We start from the raw sequence: 24,220 nt of genomic DNA on the forward strand, positions 1-24,220 counted from the left end.
CTTCTTTATGTTTAGGTATCCTCTCCTCTCTGTTCTCTTCTTTATGTTTAGGTATCTCTCCTCTCTGTTCTCTTCCTTCTTTATGTTTAGGTATCTCTCCTCTCTGTTCTCTTCCTTCTTTATGTTTAGGTATCTCTCCTCTCTGTTCTCTTCTTTATGTTTAGGTATCTCTCCTCTCTGTTCCCTTCCTTCTTTATGTTTAGGTATCTCTCCTCTCTGTTCTCTTCTTTATGTTTAGGTATCTCTCCTCTCTGTTCTCTTCTTTATGTTTAGGTATCTCTCCCCCCGTCCCCAATTTACTCAGCACACAGGATCGATGAGCAAACAGACACACAGGAAGGAGTGTGGCATTGTGGGTACTGTAGTTTCCAGGCACCACACTCCCCCGTCACTCTGCTGACTCTCTGTGGAGAGAAAAAGAAGACAGGAAACATTAAGAGAGAGGGGGGTTTTAAACCCTACGAGGTCCGGTGTTCTACCTGATAACTAATTGCATCCACCGGTGTCCCAGGTCTAAATCAGTGCCTGATTACAGGGGAACAATGGGAGGGAAAAAGCAGTGGCACTGGCTTTGAGGTCCAGATTGTGAATTTGAGGGCATTAAGACTTAAAGGAGATGAGATGTAGTCTTCCCTGTGGCTCAGTTGGTAGAGCACGGTGTTTTCAACACCAGCATTGTGTGTGCAATGCTGGGTTGTGGGTTCGATTCCCACGGGGGGCCAGTACAAAATAAAAATGCATGAAATGTATGCATTCACTACTGTAAGTCGCTCTGGATAAGAGCATCTGCTAAATGACTAAAATGTAAGCTTGCCATACCGCCACCGAAGCCTGATTTTTATCATCCATTTGCTCCTGAGTGAGTGGAACTAAACACGTGGAGGAGGTAGTAAACAAAAATAAAAAATGGAGATTTTTTTTGGGTTCACGTACATATTTATTATGCGATAATAAACTCATTCTGTGTGAGTTTAATTGCTAAAGCTTTAAATGAAAACCCAATAAACTGAGTTTAAAGAATAAATCAATATATATATATATATGAATATATAATAATATAATATATAAAATAAATATAAAATATTCTTCATAACATCTCATAATAACACCTCATAATATCAGTAAGGCTGTCTAATAAAATAATAAAATATATCAAAGTAAAATCACAATAATAATAAAACATGTAAAAACAACATCATAATGTGACTCGCCAGCCGCCAGCCTCCTCCACACTTCCTCTTTCCTCCTCCCCCTCACATCTGATTGGCGAAGGAGGTGGGTGTGTGTCCATACTCTCCGCCCTCCTGGTTGTAGCCCTGCTGCTGTTGTTGCTGCTGCTGGTTGTATTCTGGCTGGTAGTCCCCCTGGGAGCTGGCGTAAGGGTCCTGCTCGTACCCCGCCTGCTGGCCGTACGAGTCTGGGGCGGGCTGCTTCTCCTGGGGAGGAGGGGCGCGCATGAAGGGGGCGATAATGCCGGTCTCCTTAAAGACGAACCACAGGTTTCCTCCCCACAAGACCAGGTTCATGAAGCCAAAACACTGGGAGGAGAGAGAGAAGGGAGCCAGAGAGAGAGAGGCAGAGAGAGAGAGAGGCAGAGAGAGAGAGGCAGAGAGAGAGAGAGGCAGAGAGAGAGAGAGGCAGAGAGAGAGAGAGGCAGAGACAGAGAGAGGCAGAGACAGAGAGGCAGAGAGAGAGAGGCAGAGAGAGAGAGGCAGAGAGAGAGAGAGGCAGAGAGAGAGACAGAGAGAGGGAGGCAGAGAGAGAGAGGCAGAGAGAGAGAGAGGCAGAGAGAGAGAGAGGCAGAGACAGAGAGAGGCAGAGAGAGAGTGAGAGGCAGAGACAGAGAGAGGCAGAGAGAGAGAGAGACAGAGAGAGGCAGAGAGAGAGAGAGAGAGAGAGAGAGGCAGAGAGAGAGAGGCAGAGAGAGAGAGAGGCAGAGAGAGAGAGGCAGAGACAGAGAGAGGCAGAGAGAATGAGAGAGAGAGAGAGAGGCAGAGAGAGTGAGAGAGAGAGATAGGGAGAGAGACAGAAAGAGAGAGAGGCAGAGAGAGAGAGAGAGAGAGAGAGAGAGAGAGAGAGGCAGAGAGAGACAGAGAGAGAGGGAGAGAGAGAGAGAGAGAGAGAGAGAGGCAGAGAGAGACAGAGAGAGAGAAAGAGAGAGCGAGGGGGGTCAGTTATATTACTATTAGATATAGAAGACTAGATATATACGACTAGATATATACGACTAGATATATAAGACTAGATATAGAATACTAGATATATAAGACTAGATATATAAGACTAGATATATAAGACTAGATATAGAAGACTAGATATAGAAGACTAGATATAAAAGACTAGATATAGAATACTAGATATAGAATACTAGATATATAAGACTAGATATAGAATACTAGATATGTGCGCAACTTTCACTGGGGACGGGGGGGACATTCTGAAATTGCACTTCTGTCCCCCCAGTTTTATCATTGGAATGCGATACGAAATGAGGCAACGGGGTGCTTTAGGATCACACGGACGTCTCCGAGCATTCGGGGAAGCTGTTTGGAGTGTTTATCCGGCTGGATAAAAATAATAATACAAATAAGTTAAGTCCCCCCCACTTCTAATACCAAAGTTGCGACCCTGGGTCTAGATACTGGATGGGAAGGAGAGGAAGTGAGGAGAGGAAGGGAGGAGAGGAAGGGAGGAGAGGAAGGGAGGAGAGGAGAGGAAGGGGGAGAGGAGAGGAAGGGGGAGAGGAAGGGAGGAGAGGAAGGGGGAGAGGAAGGGAGGAGAGGAGAGGCAGGGACAAGGGGAGATCTCTCATGACATTAACAAGGATCCAAGGAGATCTCTCATGACATTAACAAGGATCCAGGGAGATCTCTCATGACAATAACAAGGATCCAGGGAGATCTCTCATGACATTACCAAGGATCCAGCGAGATCAAAAATATGTGGGAGAAGTCAACAGTTTCACATGAGAGGGTAATTATTAAAAAACAATTATATTGCAGATAAATAATTCATCTCTTTTCAATGAATGTAATGTAAGATCTCTGTTACAATGAATGCCTATGGAAACGTACTGCTATGACAGAGTGATCGACCGCCGGAACTATTAATAAATAGACACTATTACTGTAATGCAACCGAACACAGCAGAGACACAGTAAGAGCACCGCTAAAATAAACTGTTATAGTAAACCAAAATCAGACACTCACGACGGAGGTGTTGAGCCCAGACATGACGGGGTCGTGAACTTCACGACAGAGGTTCCCTTCCTCATCGCAGGCTGAGATCAGATCCACCACCTTCTCAGGGTCCGTGGACGCCTTGACATCCGACAGGCCTTTGGCCCACGCAGCGGAGCTGACCAACCACATGAAGGTGAACACACACGTCACGCCAAAATCCTGCCGACGGAAAGTAGAAACACACACAGGAAACGGGGAATGAGAGATCAAACGCATAGAATGACATATAGAACACCCTGACCAAGATGGCCACCGTTATCCTTCTAGAGCTACGCAGGTCTATGACATCAGACCCTCTATAGAACACCCTGACCAAGATGGCCACCGTTATCCTTCTAGAGCTACGCAGGTCTATGACATCAGACCCTCTATAGAACACCCTGACCAAGATGGCCACCGTTATCCTTCTAGAGCTACGCAGGTCTATGACATCAGACCCTCTATAGAACACCCTGACCAAGATGGCCACCGTTATCCTTCTAGAGCTATGCAGGTCTATGACATCAGACCCTCTATAGAACACCCTGACCAAGATGGCCACCGTTATCCTTCTAGAGCTACGCAGGTCTATGACATCAGACCCGCTATAGAACACCCTGACCAAGATGGCCACCGTTATCCTTCTAGAGCTATGCAGGTCTATGACATCAGACCCTCTATAGAACACCCTGACCAAGATGGCCACCGTTATGCTTCTAGAGCTACGCAGGTCTATGACATCAGACCCTCTATAGAACACCCTGACCAAGATGGCCACCGTTATCCTTCTAGAGCTACGCAGGTCTATGACATCAGACCCGCTATAGAACACCCTGACCAAGATGGCCACCGTTATCCTTCTAGAGCTATGCAGGTCTATGACATCAGACCCTCTATAGAACACCCTGACCAAGATGGCCACCGTTATGCTTCTAGAGCTACGCAGGTCTATGACATCAGACCCTCTATAGAACACCCTGACCAAGATGGCCACCGTTATCCTTCTAGAGCTATGCAGGTCTATGACATCAGACCCTCTATAGAACACCCTGACCAAGATGGCCACCGTTATGCTTCTAGAGCTACGCAGGTCTATGACATCAGACCCTCTATAGAACACCCTGACCAAGATGGCCACCGTTATCCTTCTAGAGCTACGCAGGTCTATGACATCAGACCCTCTATAGAACACCCTGACCAAGATGGCCACCGTTATCCTTCTAGAGGTATGCAGGTCTATGACATCAGACCCTCTAGTGAATTACAACACACAAGGAAGACCGGGAAGGTGTCAAATGATAAAATGATGTCAACTGTAAAGATAGACGGCAGAAGGCCACGGACTTTTCAGCAGGCATGTGTTTAAGATGGAAAAAGGGGCACCCACCGACGTACCCCTTCCCCATCGAAATTCATAACCTACTAACTACCTCTACTTGGAATGATCATAGGCCTATTTATTTTTAACTATATAGCGCTTAGCTAAGGTCTATACTACCTGTGTTGCTGCTGCCCTGACACATACAGTGGGGAGAACAAGTATTTTATACACTTTTTTTGATACACGATTTTGCAGGTTTTCCTACTTACAAAGCATGTAGAGGTCTGTAATTTTTATCATAGGTACACTTCAACTGTGAGAGACGGAATCTAAAAAAATCCAGAAAATCACATTGTATGATTTTTAAGTAATTAATTTGCAGTATGTACAACTCTCGACTGAAGAAGGGATTGAGTTGAGTCTGCTGGGCGTGTAAACTCTGTACAGGGCAGACAAACAGGCAAAACTGGGTGTGTAAACTCTGTACAGGGCAGACAAACAGGCAAAACTGGGCGTGTGAACTCTGTACAGGGCAGACAAACAGGCAAAACTGGGCGTGTAAACTCTGTACAGGGCAGACAAACAGGCAAAACTGGGCGTGTGAACTCTGTACAGGGCAGACAAACAGGCAAAACTGGGTGCGCAAACTCCGTACAGAGCAGATCAGACTGTTGATTGTGGAATGTTGTTCCACTCCTTTTCAATGGTTGTGTGAAGTTGCTGGATATTGGCGGGAATTGGAACACCCTGTGCTACACGTCAACCCAGGGCATCCCAAACATGCTCAATGGGTGACATGCCTGGTGGGTATGCAGGACATGGAAGAACTGGGACATTTTCAGCATCTAGGAATTGTGTACAGATAGATCCTTGCGACATGGGGCCGTGCATTATCATGCTGAAACATGATGTGATGGTGGCGGATGAATGGCACGACACTGGGCCTCTGGATCTCGTCACGGTATCTCTGTGTATTAAAAATTGTCATCGATAAAATGCAATTGTGTGAATTGTCCGTAGCTTATGCCTGTCCATACCACAGGAGGCTGAGAACGGCTCATAATAATATCCGGAACGGAGCAAATGGAACGGCACCTGGAAACACATGTTTGATGTATTTGATACCATTCCACCCATTCCGTTCCAGTCATTACCACGAGCCCCGTTCTCCCCAATCAAGATGCCACTAACCTCCTGTGCTCCATACCATAATCCCACCATGGGGCCACTCTGTTCACAACGTTGACAAAGGTAAACCGCTCACCCGCACGACGCCGTACACGCTGTCTGCCATCTGCCCGGTACAGTTGAAGAGCACACTTCTCCAGCCGTCGAAGGTGAACATTTGCCCACTGAATCTGGTTACAACGCAGAGCTGCGGTCAGGTCACGACCCTGGTGAGGCGACGAGCACGCACTGTGACTGTTTCTGGAAAGTTTCTGCAGAAATTCTTCAGTTGTGAAAACCCACAGTTTCCTCAGCTGTCCGGGAAGCTGGTTTCAGATGATCCGCAGGTGAAGAAGTCGGATGTGGAGGTCCTGGGCCAAATTCTCTAAACTGACATTGGAGGCGGCTTATGGTAGAGAAATTAACATTACATTCTCTGGCAACAGCTCTGGTGGACATTCCTGCAGTGAACATGCCAATTGCACACTCCCTCAAAACTTGACACATCTGTGGCATTGTATTGTGTGACAAAACTGCACATTTTAAAGTGGCCTATTATTGTCCCCAGCACAAGGTTTACCTGTGTAATGATCATACTGTTTAATCAGCTTCTTGATATGCCACACCTGTCAGGTGGAGGGATTATCTTGGCAAAGGAGAAATGCTCACTAACAGAGATGTAAACAAATTTGTGCAAAACATTTTAGAGAAATAAGCTTTTTTTCTTGTGCCTATGGAACATTTCTGGAATATTTTATGCATACCACCACCCAAAAGGGCACCTGGTGAGTACAGGTTGATATCTGTTCACATGCCTGTACACACACTATTCCCTTGGGGAACCCTCCCCCCACTCACGATGAGTGGTCCCTTGTTGTTCTCCCGGTACTTCTCCAGGGCGAAGACGTAGACGCTGAGGGCAGCCATGGAGTAGAGGAAGGCAAACACACCGATGGTGACGAAGAACTCTGCCGAGGAAGAGTAGTCACCAACCAGGAAGAGACGCTCGGGGGGGCCCCCCTTGCAGGTTGGGGCGTCAAAGTATTCTTGGTGAAGCCTGAAGAAAAAGAGGAGCAGGTGTGTGTGATATGGAATAGTGTAGTGGAGGAAGTTCCATTAACCATACTCATGTGATGCATAACCTTTGCCTTGGAGCTAAAGACTTGTGTTAGCTCCTTGAGTCTATAACTCAGCAGGCCATAACAGTCTTGGTCCTGGTCAAAAGAGAGAACAGAGTGACTTTTGACTAACCTGAAAGGATACTCGAATTCCACCTCTATACTCAGGTCGCTCTCAGTCCTGTTTTTACACTCCACACTCATCTTGAACATCCCGGAGTAACTCCCACATGTTGAGAATGCAAAGATAGCAAAGATCTGCAGGAAAGGAGAGAAGAGAGAAGAAGAGGAGAGGAGGGAGGAAGAGAAGAAAAACACAGGGCCAGGAGAATAAATAACGACAGTATGATTTCAACACTCAGAGACACTGAGGGAATGTATGTGTGCAGTGTGAAATCCAAGTTAACACTCTCCAAGGTCAACACACTAGTAAATTCATTTGAAAGTTATGGTTGACTAATTGACAATAAATCTCACAAACAAGGGCTCAACAACACCACACAACACAAAAAAACAGACCTTCACGAGTTAAAATACTACAACTGTCTCTTTACCTTTGACCCTAACCTAAACTCAGCAAAAAAAAGAAACATCCTCTCACTGTCAACTGCGTTTATTTTCAGTAAATTTAACATCATACATATTTGTATGAACAAAACAAGGTTCAACAACTGAGACATAAACTGAACAAGTTCCACACACATGTGACTAACAGAAATGGAATAATGTGTCCCTGAACAAAGAGGGGGGGGGGGATCAAATTCTGGTGTGGCCACCAGCTGCATTAAGTACTGCAGTGCATCTCCTCCTCATGGACTGCACCAGATTTGCCAGTTCTTGCTGTGAGATGTTACCCCACTCTTCCACCAAGGCACCTGCAAGTTCCCAGACATTTCTGGGGGGAATGGCACAAGCCCTCACCCTCCTATCCAACAGGTCCCAGACGTGCTCAATGGGATTGAGATCCGGGCTCTTCGCTGGCCATGGCAGAACACTGACATTCCTGTCTTGCAGGAAATCATGCACAGAACGAGCAGTATGGCTGGTGGCATTGTGATGCTGGAGGGTCATGTCAGGATGAGCCTGCAGGAAGGATACCACATGAGGGAGGAGGATGTCTTCCCTGTAACACACAGCTTTGAGATTATCTGCAATGACAACAAGCTTAGTCCGATGATGCTGTGACACACCGCCCCAGACCATGATGGACCCTTCACCTCCAAATCGATCCCGCTCCAGAGTACAGGCCTCGGTGTAACGAACAATCCAAGATGGCGTAGCAGTTCAGACATGTTTTGTCGTTGTCCCGTGTAAATATTGTTTTTTTTGTTGTATATTTTTCAATATTTTTCAATCTCTTTTCCATTTTTAAATTAAATATACCTTCCGGCAACCCGCCTCACCCAACGTGATATGGATCTGCTATTTTTAGACCTTATAGCTAGAACCTCCATCAGCAGCTAGCCACCAGATGCTAACCAGCTAATTAGCTACTAGCTATTTAGTAATTGTTAGCCACTGCTAGCGGCCTTTACCTTTAGCTCAGACACCAGCCGCTTTTAGCCTGGATAATACCCGCCAGTCTGCACAGCGCGATATCAACCCTGAGCATACCGGACTGTTTCTCTCCACTACATCACCAGATTCCTGCCGTAAACTCTGGACCATTACTCCATATCATCGCAACTAGCTAGCTGCCACCGAGTGGCCCAGCCCCGAAGCTAGCATTGAGCCAGTCCCATCTCCCGGCCTGCTCAGTGGACACCATGATCACTCGGCTACACAGCTGATGCGTCTCGGACTCTTCACTAACACGACTAGAAGCCACTACACCACCAGATTCCTGCCGTAAGCTCTGCATCGGATCATCGCATCTAGCTAGCTGCTACCGAGTGGCTATAGTGGCTAATGCCCTTGTCCCGAAGCTAGCACCAGTTAGCCTCGAGCCAGGCGCATCTCCCGGCTAGCAAACAAATTTAGTCCAGTTACAATACCTCTTCTGCCAATTAGCCTGGACCCTTTGTCGACACGGAGCACCGCCGATCCATCACGACTAGTCTGCCAACGTAACTCCGTCCGATGTGTCCTCAACCGGCTTTTGTCGGACGTCGTGAAGAAGCTTCTACTAGCCCCGGCCTGCTAACTTTATGAACGCTGTGTCCCCCGCTTGCTAGCGTAGTAACGACTACCTAACAGCTTCCCTGTTTCATCTATTGCTGTACACTGGACCCTATGATCACCTGCCTACATAGCTGATGCCTGCTGGACTGTTCATTAATCACGGTACTCCATTTTGTTTATTTTGTTTATCTGTCGGCCCCAGCCTCGAACTCAGGCCCTGTGTGTAGTTAACTGACCCTCTCTGCCCATTCATCGCCATTTTACCTGATCATATTACTCCAGTGCTAGCCTCCCTACACTGGCTTCCTGTTAAGGCAAGGGCTGATTTCAAGGTTTTACTGCTAACCTACAAAGCATTACATGGGCTTGCTCCTACCTATCTTTCCGATTTGGTCCTGCCGTACATACCTACACGTACGCTACGGTCACAAGACGCAGGCCTCCTAATTGTCCCTAGAATTTCTAAGCAAACGGCTGGAGGCAGGGCTTTCTCCTAAAGAGCTCAATTTTTATGGAATGGTCTGCCTACCCATGTGAGAGACGCAGACTCAGTCTCAACCTTTAAGTCTTTACTGAAGACTTATCTCTTCGGAAGGTCCTATGATTAAGTGTAGTCTGGCCCAGGAGTGTGAAGGTGAACGGAAAGGCTGGAGCAACGAACCGCCCTTGCTGTCTCTGCCTTGCCGGTTCCCCTCTTTCCACTGGGATTCTCTGCTTCTAACCCTATTACAGGGGCTGAGTCACTGACTTACTGGTGTTCTTCCATGCCGTCCATGGGAGGGGTGCGTCACTTGAGTGGGTTGAGTCACTGACGTGGTCTTCCTGTCTGGGTTGGCGCCCCCCCCCTTGGGTTGTGCCATGGCGGAGATTTTTGTGGGCTATACTCGGCCTTGTCTTCGGACGGTAAGTTGGTGGTTGTAGACATCCCTCTAGTGGTGTGGGGGCTGTGCTTTGGCAAAGTGGGTGGGGTTATATCCTGCCTGTTTGGCCCTGTCCGGGGGTATCATCGGATGGGGCCACAGTGTCTTCTGATCCCTCCTGTCTCAGCCTCCAGTATTTATGCTGCAGTAGTTTATGTGCCGGGGGGCTAGGGTCAGTCTGTTACATCTGGAGTATTCTCTTGTCTTATCCGGTGTCCTGTGTGAATTTAAATATGCTCTCTCTAATTCTCTCTTTCTCTCTTTCTTTCTTTCTCTCGGAGGACCTGAGCCCTAGGACAATGCCTCGGGACTACCTGGCATGATGACTCCTTGCTGTCCCCAGTCCACCTGGCCATGCTGCTGCTCCAGTTTCAACTGTTCTGCCTGCGGCTACGGAACCCTGACCTGTTCACCGGACGTGCTTGTTGCACCCTCGACAACTACAATGATTATTATTATTTGACCATGCTGGTCATTTATGAACATTTTAACATCTTGACCATGTTCTGTTATAATATCCACCCGGCACAGCCAGAAGAGGACTGGCCACCCCCCATAGCCTGGTTCCTCTCTAGGTTTCTTCCTAGGTTTTTTGGCCTTTCTAGGGGGTTTTTCCTAGGGAGTTTTTCCTAGCCACCGTCCCTCTTTCACATGCATTGCTTGCTGTTTGGGGTTTTAGGCTGGGTTTCTGTACAGCACTTTGAGATTTCAGCTGATATACGAAGGGCTATATAAATACATTTGATTTGATTTGATTTGATTTGTTGTTGTCTTCGCTGATTAGCTATTGTTGTCTTACCCGTTGTTGTCTTAGCTAGCTCTCCCAATCAACACCTGTGATTGCTTTATGCCTCGCTTTATGTCTCTCTCTAATGTCAATATGCCTTGTATACTGATGTTTAGGATAGTTATCATTGTTTTATTTTACTGCGGAGCCCCTAGTCCCACTCAACATGTCTCAGATACCTCATTTGTCCCACCTCCCACACATGCAGTGACCTCACCCAGCATAACTACTGCCTCCAGAGATGCAACCTCTCTTATCGTCACTCAATACCTAGGTTTACCTCCACTGTACCCGCACCCTACCACACTCCTGTCAGTACATTATGCCCTGAATCTATCCTACCACGCCCAGAAATCTGCTCCTTTTATTCTCTGTTCCCAATGCACTAGACGACCAGTTTTGATAGCCTTTATCTGTACCCTCATCCTACTCCTCCTCCGTTCCTCTGGTGATGTGGAGGTTAACCCAGGCCCTGTGTGTCCCCAGGCACTCTCATTTGTTGACTTCTGTAACCGTAAAAGCCTTGGTTTCATGCATGTTAACATTAGAAGCCTCCTCCCTAAGTTTGTTTTATTCACTGTTTTAGCACACTCCGCCAACCCTGATGTCCTTGCCGTGTCTGAATCCTGGCTTAGGAAAGCCACCAAAAATTCTGAAATTTCCATCCCCAACAACAACATTTTCCATCAAGATAGAACTGCCAAAGGGGGAGGAGCTAGCCTGCAAAGTTCTGTCATACTTTCCAGGTCTATGCCTAAACAGTTTGAGCTTCTAATTTTAAAAATGAATCTCTCCAGAAATAAGTCTCTCACTGTTGCCGTCTGTTATAGACCCCCCTCAGCTCCCAGCTGTTCTCTGGATACCATATGTGAATTGATTGCCCCGCCATCTATCTTCAGAGTTTGTTCTGTTAGGTGACCTAAACTGGGACAACTGGCCGTCCTACAATCTAAGGTAGATGCCCTCAATCTCATACAAATTATCAAGGAACCCACCAGGTACAACCCTAAGTCCGTAAATATGGGCACCCTCATAGACATTGTCCTGACCGACTTGCCCTCCAAATACACATCTGTTGTTTTCAATCAGGATTTCAGCGACCACTGCCTCATTGCCTGCATCCGTTATAGGTCCGTGGTCAAACGACCACCCCTCATCACTGTTAAACACCCCCTAAAACACTTCTGTGAGAGGGCCTTTCTAATCGACCTGGCCCGGGTATACTGGAAGGATATTGGCTTCATCCCAACAGTAGAGGATGCCTGGTTGTTCTTTAAAAGTAATTTCCTCACCATCTTAAATAAGCATGCCCTTTCAAAAAATGTAGAACTAAGAACAGATATAGCCCTTGGTTCACTCCAGACCTGACTGCTCTTGACCAGCACAAAAACATCCTGTGGCAGACTGCAATAGCCTTGAATAGTTCCCATGATATGCAACTGTTCAGGGAAGTCAGGAACCAATACACATAGTCAGTCAGGAAAGCAAGGCTAGCTTTTTCAAACAGAAAAATGCATCCTGCAGCACTAATTCCAAAACGTTTTGGGACACTGTAAAGTCCATGGAGTATAAAAGCACCTCCTCCCAGCTGCCCACTGCACCGAGGCTAGGAAACAATGTCACCACTGATAAATCCACGATAATCGAGAATTTCAATAAGCATTTCTCTATGGCTGGCCATGCTTTCCTCCTGGCTACCCCTACCCCGGCCAACAGCTCCGCACCCCCTGCAGCTACTTGCCCAAGCCTCCCCAGCTTCTCCTTCACCCAAATCCAGATCGCAGATGTTCTGAAAGAGCTGCAAAACCTGGACCCGTACAAATCAGCTGGGCTAGACAATCTGGACCCTCTCTTTCTAAAATGATCTGCTGCCATTGTTGCAACCCCTATTACTAGTCTGTTCAACCTCTCTTTCGTATCGTCCGAGATTCCTAAAGATTGGAAAGCTGCCGCGGTCATCCCCCTCTTCAAAGGGGGTGACACTTTAGACCCAAACTGTTCCAGACCTATATCCATCCTGCCCTGTCTTTCTAAAGTCTTCGAAAGCCAAGTTAACAAACAGATCACTGACCATTTTGAATCCCACCGTACCTTCTCCGATGTGCAATCCGGTTTCCGAGCTGGTCACGGGTGCACCTCAACCACGCTCAAGGTACTAAATGATATCATAACCCCCATCGATAAAAGACAGTACTGTGCAGCCGTCTTCATCGACCTGGCCAAGGCTTTTGACTCTGTCAATCACCTTATTCTTATTGGCAGACTCAACAGCCTTGGTTTCTCAAATGATTGCCTCGCCTGGTTCACCAACTACTTCTCAGATAGAGTTCAGTGTGTCAAATCAGAAGGCCTGTAGAGTTCAATTCTCGTGCCGACTCTTTTCTCTGTATATATCAATGATGTCACTCTTCCTGCGGGTGATTCCTTGATCCACCTCTACGCAGACGACACCATTCTGTACACATCTGGCCCTTCTTTGTACACTGTGATAACTAACCTCCAAATGAGCTTCAATGCCATACAACACTCCTTCCGTGGTCTCCAACTGCTCTTAAACGCTAGTAAAACTAAATGCATGCTCTTCAACCGATCGCTGCCCGCATCCACCTGCCCGACCAGCATCACTACTCTGAAAGGTTCTGACTTTGAATATGTGGACAACTACAAATACCTAGGTGTCTGGCTAGACTGTAAACTCTCCTTCCAGACTCATATTAAGCATTTCCAATCCAAAATTAAATCTAGAATCGGCGTCCTATTTCGCAACAAAGCCTCCTTCACTCACGCTGCCAAACATAGCCTCGTAAAACTGACTATCCTACCGATCCTCGACTTCGGCGATGTCATTTAGAAAATAGCCTCCAACACTCTACTCAGCAAACTGGATGCAGTCTATCATAGTGCCATCCATTTTGTCACCAAAGCCCCATATACTACCCACCACTGCGACCTGTATGCTCTCGTAGGCTGGCCCTCACTACGTATTCGTCGCCAGACCCACTAGCTCCAGGTCATCTATAAGTCTTTGCTAGGTAAAGCTCCGCCTTATCTCAGCTCACTGGTCACTATAACAACACCCACCCGTAGCACGTGTTCCAGCAGGTATATTGCGCTGGTCATCCCCAAAGCCAACACCTAATTTGGCCGCCTTCACTCCAGTGTTAATCTGCTAAATTGTAATTACTTCGCTACTATGGCCTATTTATTACCTTACCTCCTTACTCCATTTGCACACACTGTATATAGATTTTTCGATTGTGTTATTGACTATATGTTTTGTTTATGCCATGTGTAACTGTGTTGTTGTTTTTTGTTGTACTGCTTTGCTTTATCTTGGCCAGGTCGCAGTTGTAAATGAGAACTTGTTCTCAACTGGTCTACCCGGTTAAATAAAGATTAAATAAATAAAAAATAAAAAATCCTTTGACGATAAACGCGAATCTGACCATCACCCCTGGTGAGACAAAACCGAGACTCGTCAGTGAAGAGCACTTTTTGCCAGTCCTGTCTGTTCCAGTGATGGTGGATTTGTGCCAATAGGCAACGTTGTTGCAGGTGATGTCTGGTGAGGACCTGCCTTACTACAGGCCTACAAGCCCTCAGTCCAGCCTCTCTCAGCCTATTGCGGACAGTCTGAGCACTGATGGAGGGATTGTGCATTCCTGGTGTTGTTGTTGCCATCCTGTACCTGTCCCGCAGGTGTGTTGTTTGGATGTACAGATCCTGTGCAGGTGTTGTTACACATGGTCTGCCACTGCAAGGATGATCAGCTGTCCATCCTGTCTCATGCCTCCTTGCAGCATGCCTAAGGCACGCTCATGCAGATGAGCAGAGACCCTGGGCATCTTTCTTTTGGTGTTTTTCAGAGTCAGTAGAAAGGCCTCTTTAGTGTCCCTAGTTTTCATAACTGTGACCTTAATTGCCTACCGTCTGTAAGCTGTTAGTGTCTTAACGACCGTTCCACAGGTGTATGTTCATTAATTGTTGATGGTTCATTGAACAGGCATGGGAAACAGTGTTTAAACACTTTACAATGAAGATCTGTGAAGTTATTTGGATTTTTATAAATTATCTTTGAAAGACAGAGTCCTGAAAAAGGGACGTTTCTTTTTTTGCTGAGTTTATGAATCTCAGCTGCAATGGGTGTGATCAATGAAGTGAAGTGATCAACCTGGTAGTAAAGTAATCCACCTCATAGTAAAGTATTCAATCATGTAGTAAAGTAATCAACCTTTCAGTAAAGTAATCAACCTTATAGTAAAGTATTCAACTGTGTAGTAAAGTAATCCACGTTGTAGTAAAGTGCTCAACCTTGAAGTAAAGTAATCATCCTTATAGTAAAGTAATTCACCTTGTAGTATAGTAATCAACCTTGTAGTAAAGTAATCAACCTTGTAGTAAAGTAATCCACCTTGAAGTAAAGTATTCAACAGTGTAGTAAAGTAATCAAACTTTCAGTAAAGTAATCAACCTTGCAGTAAAGTAATCATCCTTGTAGTAAAGTGCTCAACCTTGAAGTAAAGTAATCAAGTAGTAAAGTAATCCCCCTTGTAATAAAGTAATCAACCTTGCAGTAAAGTATTCAACTGTGTAGTAAAGTAATCAAACTTTCAGTAAAGTAGTCAACCTTGCAGTAAAGTAATCAACCTGGTAGTAAAGTAATCAACCTTGTAGTAAAGTAATCAACCTTATAGTATAGTGATCAACCTAATAGTAAAGTAATCAAGTAGTAAAGTATCAACCTGGTAGTAAAGTAATCAAGTAGTAAAGTAATCAACCTGGTAGTAAAGTAATCAACCTGGTAGTAAAGTAATCAACCTTATAGTATAGTGATCAACCTAATAGTCAAGTAATCAAGTAGTAAAGGAATCAACCTGGGAGTGAAGTAATCAACCTGGTAGTAAAGTATCAACCTGGTAGTAAAGTATCAACCTGGTAGTAAAGTAATCAACCTGGTAGTAAAGTAATCAAGTAGTAAAGTAATCAACCTGGTAGTAAAGTAATCAACCTGGTAGTAAAGTAATCAACCTTGTAGTAAAGTAATCATCCTGGTAGTGAAGTAATCAACCTGGTAGTAAAGTATCAACCTGGTAGTAAAGTAATCAAGTAGTAAAGTAATCAACCTGGTAGTAAAGTAATCAACCTTGTAGTAAAGTATCAACCTGGTAGTAAAGTATCAACCTGGTAGTAAAGTAATCAACCTAATAGTAAAGTAATCAACCTTGTAGTAAAGTAATCATCCTGGTAGTAAAGTAATCAACCTGGTAGTAAAGTAATCAACCTAATAGTAAAGTAATCAACCTTGTAGTAAAGTAATCATCCTGGTAGTAAAGTAATCAACCTGGTAGTAAAGTCATCATCCTGGTAGTAAAGTAATCAACCTTGTAGTAAAGTAATCATCCTGGTAATAAAGTAATCCACCTTGTACTGTAATAGGAGGAAGAAATGTATTCATGAAAACAAACCCACTGGGCACACACTGGTTGAATCAACGATGTTTCCACCTCATTTCAATGCCATCTGTCTGTCTACTGGTGTGTGTTTGTGTGTGTGTGTGTGTGTGTGTGTGTGTGTGTGTGTGTGTGTGTGTGTGTGTGTGTGTGCGTCTGTGCGTGTGTGGGAGGGGCAACAGCCTGGGGGCCAACTCACGACTCCAAGCGACAACGAACACAATAATCTCACCTGCCGTCCTATCGAAGTAGCCTTCCAGATTAGGAAGAACTAATCTCACCTGCCGTCCTATCGAAGTAGCCTTCCTAATTAGGAAGAACTAATCTCACCTGCCGTCCTATCGAAGTAGCCTTCCAGATTAGGAAGAACAGCTGCTACCCGTCTAGGTCTAATCCCACTGTTTTCTGCTTTCATAATCTATGCTATGTTACGTAGAATACACAGAAAACGTTGAAACGCGCGGTCAGTTTGGATACAAAACTGAAGTATTTCATGTGTTTCACCAGAGTTTTCTAGCTGGTACTGTTGTATTAATCCCTGGACAGACTGTGATGACCTGGGCAGGGTGTCATGACTCACCGCGGCCACCAGATGTCGCCATTACTCTCTCTGTCATGTTGTTGTTGTTACGGTTAATTAGGTTTTGAAAAAGCACATGTACAGATAAGACAGCAGTGAATCTGAACTGTACTGCTGTCCCCTTGGCGTTGTAGGACGAGAGGTCCCATCGGTATGGCGCTGCTTTTCAATTGTTTTTGTTTATTTTGGGTTTTTTTGCTTTAAACTTTCAGTTTGTCAGTTGTGATGAACGTAGATGTGAATCGCTCATGAGAATAGTTTGTCTCTTGTTTTGTGTGAGGGCTGGTTCCATAGTACATAGTAGAGGATTCTAGCAGCCCAGGTTGGCGAATCACTGCAGTAAGAGAATACCACTGAAATAGGGCTGGTTGCTACTCTAGAATACCACTGAAATAGGGCTGTTTGCTACTCTAGAATACCACTGAAATAGGGCTGTTTGCTACTCTAGAATACCACTGAAATAGAGCTGGTTGCTACTCTAGAATACCACTGAAATAGGGCTGTTTGCTACTCTAGAATACCACTGAAATAGGGCTGGTTGCTACTCTAGAATACCACTGAAATAGGGCTGTTTGCTACTCTAGAATACCACTGAAATAGGGCTGTTTGCTACTCTAGAATACCACTGAAATAGGGCTGTTCGCTACTCTAGAATACCACTGAAATAGGGCTGTTTGCTACTCTAGAATACCACTGAAATAGGGCTGTTTGCTACTCTAGAATACCACTGAAATAGGGCTGTTTGCTACTCTAGAATACCACTGAAATAGGGCTGTTTGCTACTCTAGAATACCACTGAAATAGGGCTGTTTGCTACTCTAGAATACCACTGAAATAGGGCTGGTTGCTACTCTAGCGATACACACAACATGTGATATAACTAAGTAGTCTTTGCTTTACATTTTACTCTTCGATGACTCAGCTGGGGGATCAAACTCCCAACCATTGGAGTTTGTACCACAGTTTGTACCACACATATATTTGTACCACACATATTGTTGTGTACAAATTGATATAATGTTGAGAACAGACCAATCAGCTACATTTTACATCGTGATTTTGTGACAGCAAAGACAGGCAGGTCAATTCGGTCAGTGAATTCTTCTTGGTGGCTCGAATGCTCTCTCACTGTCCCATGTCATCTCATCGGCATCTCATCGGCTAATGCACTTCAGTCACTGGTTTACGTTGGGCCTAGTGTTGTTCCTGGTCAGAGACCAACTCTGGGCCTTGTGTTGTTCCTGGTCAGAGACCAACTCTGGGCCTTGTGTTGTTCCTGGTCAGAGACCAACTCTGGGCCTTGTGTTGTTCCTGGTCAGAGACCAACTCTGGGCCTAGTGTTGTTTCTGGTCACAGAGAGAGAAAGAGAGAGAGGGAGGGAGAGAGAGAGGTAGAGAGAGAGAGAGAGGTAGAGAGAGAGAGAGAGAGAGAGGTAGAGAGAGAGAGAGAGAGAGGTAGAGAGAGAGAGAGAGAGAGAGGTAGAGAGAGAGAGAGAGAGAGAGAGAGAGAGAGAGAGGTAGAGAGAGAGAGAGAGAGAGAGGTGAGAGAGAGAGAGAGAGCGAGAGAGAGAGGTAGAGAGAGAGAGAGAGAGGTAGAGAGAGAGAGAGAGAGAGAGGTAGAGAGAGAGAGAGAGAGAGAGAGAGAGGTAGAGAGAGAGAGAGAGAGAGAGAGAGAGAGAGAGAGGTAGAGAGAGAGAGAGAGAGAGAGAGAGAGAGAGAGGTAGAGAGAGAGAGAGAGGTAGAGAGAGAGAGAGAGGTAGAGAGAGAGAGTATAGAGAGAAAGAGAGAGAGAGATATGACTTACCCATTCTAGAGCTTTGATAAAGCCCAGGGGAACTTTGAGGACTCTGAACTGTCCGCCCGCAACCAACTGGAGAAGAAAATAAATCATCATCAACAGACCCATCATCATATCAACAGACCCATCATCCTATCAACAGACCCATCATCATATCAACAGACCCATCATCATATCAACAGACCCATCATCATATCAACAGACCCATCATATCAACAGACCCATCATCCTATCAACAGACCCATCATCATATCAACAGACCCATCATCCTATCAACAGACCCATCATCCTATCAACAGACCCATCATCCTATCAACAGACCCATCATCCTATCAACAGACCCATCATCATATCAACAGACCCATCATCATATCAACAGACCCATCATCATATCAACAGACCCATCATCATATCAACAGACCCATCATCCTATCAACAGACCCATCATCATATCAACAGACCCATCACGTAAAATAATAAATAATAAACTTCATCTTCAAATAATATTTTTGCAGGAATCTTCTTGCAAATGATTTTGCCGAAGATTGTATCTCCGCCGGCCTGGGCAACCTGAGCTTTTGCTATCTCTGGCTTTCGTCTGGCTTCTCTACCATAAAGGCCTGATTGGTGGAGAGCTGCAGAGATGGTTGTCCTTCTGGAAGGTTCTCCCGTCTCCACAGAGGAACGCTGGAGCTCTGTCAAAGTGACCATCGGGTTCTTGGTCACCTCCCTGATCAAGGCCCTTCTCCCCCGATTGCTTAGTTTGGCCGGGCAGCCAGCTCTAGGAAGAGTCTTAGTGGTTCCAGACTTCTTCCATTATATAATGATGGAGGCCACTGTGTTCTTAGGGACCTTCAATGCTGCAGAAATGTTTTGGTTCCCTTCCCCAGATCTGTGCCTCGACACAATCCTATCTAAGAGTTCTACAGACAATTCCTTCAACCTCATGGCTTGGTTTTTTGCTCTGACATGCACTGTCAACTGTGGGACCTTATATAGACAGGTATGTGCCTTTCCAAATCATGTCCAATCAATTGAATTTACCACAGGTGGACTCCAATCAAGTTGTAGAAACATCTCAAGGATGATCAATGGAAACAGGATGCACCTGAGCTCAATTTAGAGTTTCATAGCAAAGGGTCTGAATACTTATGTAAATACGGTATTTCTGTTTTTTGGTTTTAGAATTTTGCAATTTAAAAAAAATAAAATAATTCTTTGTCATTATGGGGTATTGTGTGTAGATTGATGAGGAAAATGTTTTCTTCCCAAGAGGAGTCTTGTGTAGTGTATATCCACTAGGGGGAGGCCAGAGTAGCTTACCAAGCAAGAGGAGCTCTTTTTGACTAGCTAGCGATGACGTTTGAACTTCCGGATCCGGTGTTAGATGGCTGTTTACAAATGCTAGCTACATGTCAGGCTAGTCTAGTGTTATATGGCTGTTTACAGATGCTAGCTACATGTCAGGCTAGTCTGGTGTTATATGGCTGTTTACAGATGCTAGCTACATGTCAGGCTAGTTTGGTGTTATATGGCTGTTTACAGATGCTAGCTACATGTCAGGCTAGTTTGGTGTTATATGGCTGTTTACAGATGCTAGCTACGTGTCGGGCTAGTCTGGTGTTATATGGCTGTTTACAGATGCTAGCTACGTGTCGGGCTAGTCTGGTGTTATATGGCTGTTTACAGATGCTAGCTACGTGTCGGGCTAGTCTGGTGTTATATGGCTGTTTACAGATGCTAGCTACGTGTCGGGCTAGTCTGGTGTTATATGGCTTTTTACAGATGCTAGCTACATGTCAGGCTAGTCTGCTGTTATATGGCTGTTTACAGATGCTAGCTACGTGTCAGGCTAGTCTGGTGTTATATGGCTGTTTACAGATGCTAGCTACATGTCAGGCTAGTCTAGTGTTATATGGCTGTTTACAGATGCTAGCTACGTGTCAGGCTAGTCTGGTGTTATATGGCTGTTTACAGACGCTAGCTACATGTCAGGCTAGTCTGGTGTTATATACCTGTTTACAGATGCTAGCTACATGTCAGGCTAGTCTGGTGTTATATGGCTGTTTACAGACGCTAGCTACATGTCAGGCTAGTCTGGTGTTATATGCCCGTTTACAGATGCTAGCTACATGTCAGGCTAGTCTGGTGTTATATGGCTGTTTACAGATGCTAGCTACATGTCAGGCTAGTCTGGTGTTATATGCCCGTTTACAGATGCTAGCTACATGTCAGGCTAGTCTGGTGTTATATGGCCGTTTACAGATGCTAGCTACGTGTCAGGCTAGTCTGGTGTTATATGGCCGTTTACAGATGCTAGCTACATGTCAGGCTAGTCTGGTGTTATATGGCTGTTTACAGATGCTAGCTACATGTCAGGCTAGTCTGGTGTTATATGGCTGTTTACAGATGCTAGCTACATGTCAGGCTAGTCTGGTGTTATATGGCTGTTTATAGATGCTAGCTACGTGTCAGGCTAGTCTGGTGTTATATGGCTGTTTACAGATGCTAGCTACATGTCAGGCTAGTCTGGTGTTATATGGCTGTTTACAGATGCTAGCTACGTGTCAGGCTAGTCTGGTGTTATATGGCTGTTTACAGATGCTAGCTACATGTCAGGCTAGTCTGGTGTTATATGGCTGTTTACAGATGCTAGCTACATGTCAGGCTAGTCTAGTGTTATATGGCTGTTTACAGATGCTAGCTACGTGTCAGGCTAGTCTAGTGTTATATGGCTGTTTACAGATGCTAGCTACGTGTCAGGCTAGTCTAGTGTTATATGGCTGTTTACAGATGCTAGCTACGTGTCAGGCTAGTCTAGTGTTATATGGCTGTTTACAGATGCTAGCTACATGTCAGGCTAGTCTGGTGTTATATGGCTGTACATTCGAAACAGCACCTCTCTGTCTCTGTTTGTGAAGGCCATCTATCTGATGCTGTCTGGTCAAAAAGAGTATGACATTGTTGCATTGAGCGCAAGGGAAGCCAGCGAGCATTTTGGCCTCCCTTGACTAAAAAAAAAATATATAAAATAATAGCCAATCAGCATTGAGCTAAACTGAGTGAGCTCAACTGTGAATGGTCCTGGTGCACCAAAGAAAGATGTCAAGGGAAGCCAGCTTGGATTTGGCTTCACTCCAATCACATCGCATTGAGAGCAATACGTAATTGACAGAAACAACTTGAATTGTTGCATCTCATTGTGCTGTTGTCCTCCGGTGGCTAGCTAGCTAGCTAAAATTGTCCCTTCCCTAAATTAGCCATGGATGAAAATAGGAATTTGGAAAATTCCACCCCAAAACTTTCAAGACATGTAACTTTCAAAATACAGAAATCATTCAGTATGATGCATTTGAATGGTGTGATGGAAACACCACATCATATGATTAAAATGCATCATACAGGATCTTTTCTGTATTTTGAAAGTTACATATCTTGCAAACTTGACTGCTGACAAGGGGGAAAAAGTGGGACTATGACAACAATGGACTAATATCAAAATATAGTTTTTTGGGGTGGAGTTCTCCTTGAATTCTCAGTACTGTCCAATGATTTTAACTGTGATTCTGATCTATCCATTAATTCATACGTTGTTGTGCCCCTGACCTGAGAGGATGGAAGTGGAACATGTATCTAGACGTAGAAGTGTGTCTCAGTTGGCTCAGTTGGTAGAGCATGGTCTTTGCAACGCCAGGGTTGTGGGTTCAATTCCCACGGGGGGGACCAGTATGGAGAAAAAAAAATGTATGAAATGAATTTTATGCATTCACTATTGTATGTCGCTCTGGATAAGAGCATCTGCTAAATAACTAAAATGTAAATGTAGAAGGCTAATGTTAACTAGCTAACGTTGCCTGTGAATGGAAGCTAGTGAGCAAGCATTTTAGCCTGGTAACCTCGGTCAACAAAAAATAAAATCATGTACTGTATGACAGAGTCATAGACTGAAAGAGATGAGGATGGCATTTGGCGATTCTCTACCAGTAGGCTGGATCAACATGTTTTTCTACTAACACACACACACACACACACACACACACACACACACACACAGAAATCAGAACCATGGACAGTCACGTCATATTTAGCTTACCTTGATTGGGATAAATATTTTTTTGGGTATCTTTTAGTTGTCCCTGCATTAGAATAAGCATAAGACGTTTGATGATGTTGACATGTTAAAAGTGGAAATAGTGGAGGAGGGCATCTCCTGTTCTCTGTCGTTCTAATCTAATTTTAGTCGTCCGAAAATGTCATAAACATTATTAACTGGCTTGACCACGCTGTAGGTCATGTAACTGTTTGTTACATGCAATATGCTTTGAGGACTATCACGGTTTTGTGATGGTTGAATTTATTCTGCCACTCTGTCTTCTTATTGTCTCTGCCTTTAGGCCTTTATATCACGGTGGCAAGGCATATGAACTAACAGGTTATAGAGCAAACAATGCAATTATCACAACACATAGGTTGTACAATGGGGCTTTTGTTTTCTGTCTTGGCTTCCCCGGTGATGTTATCCATGCATCGCTACTAATATAGAGGATGAAATTGAGCTGCCATTTTACAATGCAATCTCAGAAAGGACAGCTGCACATAGCCTATACCAAACCCGCTTTATAAGAAGATCGTGTAATTACAGAATTACAGAAAAATATATATTTTTAAATTCACCCGTATGAGCCAATACATATTTAGACCATGTATAAACAAACGTATTTCGTTCCATAATTTATATTGTCCACATTTGTACGTACATTTATATTATGGGCAAACAGCTCATATCACCATTCATAGACCACGAATGGGTGTATTTGTCATCATATATTTTTTTGCGGGGGGGGGGGAATATCTTGTATTCTAATAATTGACCCGGCATAACCACAAGAGAGATTTACCACAGACATGCATAACCATCTTTCCCCTCAGTAATCATGGATGTGCTGTATATTAGTCAACAAATCGCGGCCGCATCATAACGGGGCTTTCCTCGGTTTTACCGAACAAATCTAATATCCCAGATAAGGATCTAGAAACGCCCCTCGCCGCCTATTCATCAGACGTGTTAAAGTTGGAATTTAAACAATAGTTATTTTTCTAGATGTTCAGAGCCCTACCTGATTCACAATATCCATCTTGGCGGCCTTGCTCGTCGGTAAGAGGAATAGCGGAGGGAGGGAGTCGTCAGAACCGACAGTCCTCGATAGAGGAAAGAGAAGAAGACTGGAACATGTGATAAGCAAAAGACACACAACACGAGCTGCCACGACCATCAGACTGGATCATACATAGACTTGTAGATAAATACAAATATAAATCACATTTATTTATAAAGCCCTTCTTACATCAGCTGATATCTCAAAGTGCTGTACAGAAACCGAGCCTAAAACTCCCAAACAGCAAGTAAATACAAATATAAATCAAATAAATGTATTTGTTTATGGTCCTTAGACGTAGAGGAGAGCCTGATGATCCACTTTTGTTTTTGGAAGCTATGGTTTGCCCTTTTTAAGCTGTTATCTTTCTGCTATTTGTTTCCCTAAAATAATTAATTTCCCCAATGCCTGAGCAGGGTGCTGCTGTCCATGGTGCTGAACTGTTTATGTGTGACTCAATTGTGAGAAGTATGAGTTTTTTATTAAATCAACAACGTAACAACAACACAGTGTTGTCAAAAACTTTGTAACTTAGTTGTAGTCGTGATCTGGTTACCTATAACCGCTGTCATCAGTTACCT

At 44.6% G+C, this 24,220-nt stretch overlaps 1 protein-coding gene across 2 annotated transcripts; it reads right to left on the reverse strand.

The window, feature by feature from the left end:
• Window positions 1-216: 216 nt before the first annotated feature.
• On the reverse strand, window positions 217-23,709 carry LOC115189753 (synaptophysin-like). Of its 2 annotated transcripts, XM_029748278.1 has the most exons (7): window positions 23,601-23,709; window positions 18,490-18,555; window positions 6,962-7,086; window positions 6,569-6,767; window positions 3,211-3,402; window positions 1,212-1,538; window positions 217-404 (listed from the first exon to the last, which is right to left on the reverse strand). In XM_029748278.1, the coding sequence occupies exons 1-6, from the start codon at window positions 23,616-23,618 to the stop codon at window positions 1,254-1,256; spliced, it is 885 nt and encodes a 294-aa protein (XP_029604138.1). In that variant the 5' UTR covers window positions 23,619-23,709; the 3' UTR covers window positions 217-404; window positions 1,212-1,253. The 2 variants fall into 2 exon arrangements, with proteins under 2 accessions (XP_029604138.1, XP_029604137.1); XM_029748277.1 differs by lacking the exon at window positions 217-404 and having other exon boundaries at window positions 1,092-1,538.
• Window positions 23,710-24,220: the final 511 nt, after the last annotated feature.

The sequence above is a fragment of the Salmo trutta genome, unplaced genomic scaffold (assembly GCF_901001165.1).
Source record: "Salmo trutta unplaced genomic scaffold, fSalTru1.1, whole genome shotgun sequence".
NCBI lineage: Eukaryota > Metazoa > Chordata > Actinopteri > Salmoniformes > Salmonidae > Salmo > Salmo trutta.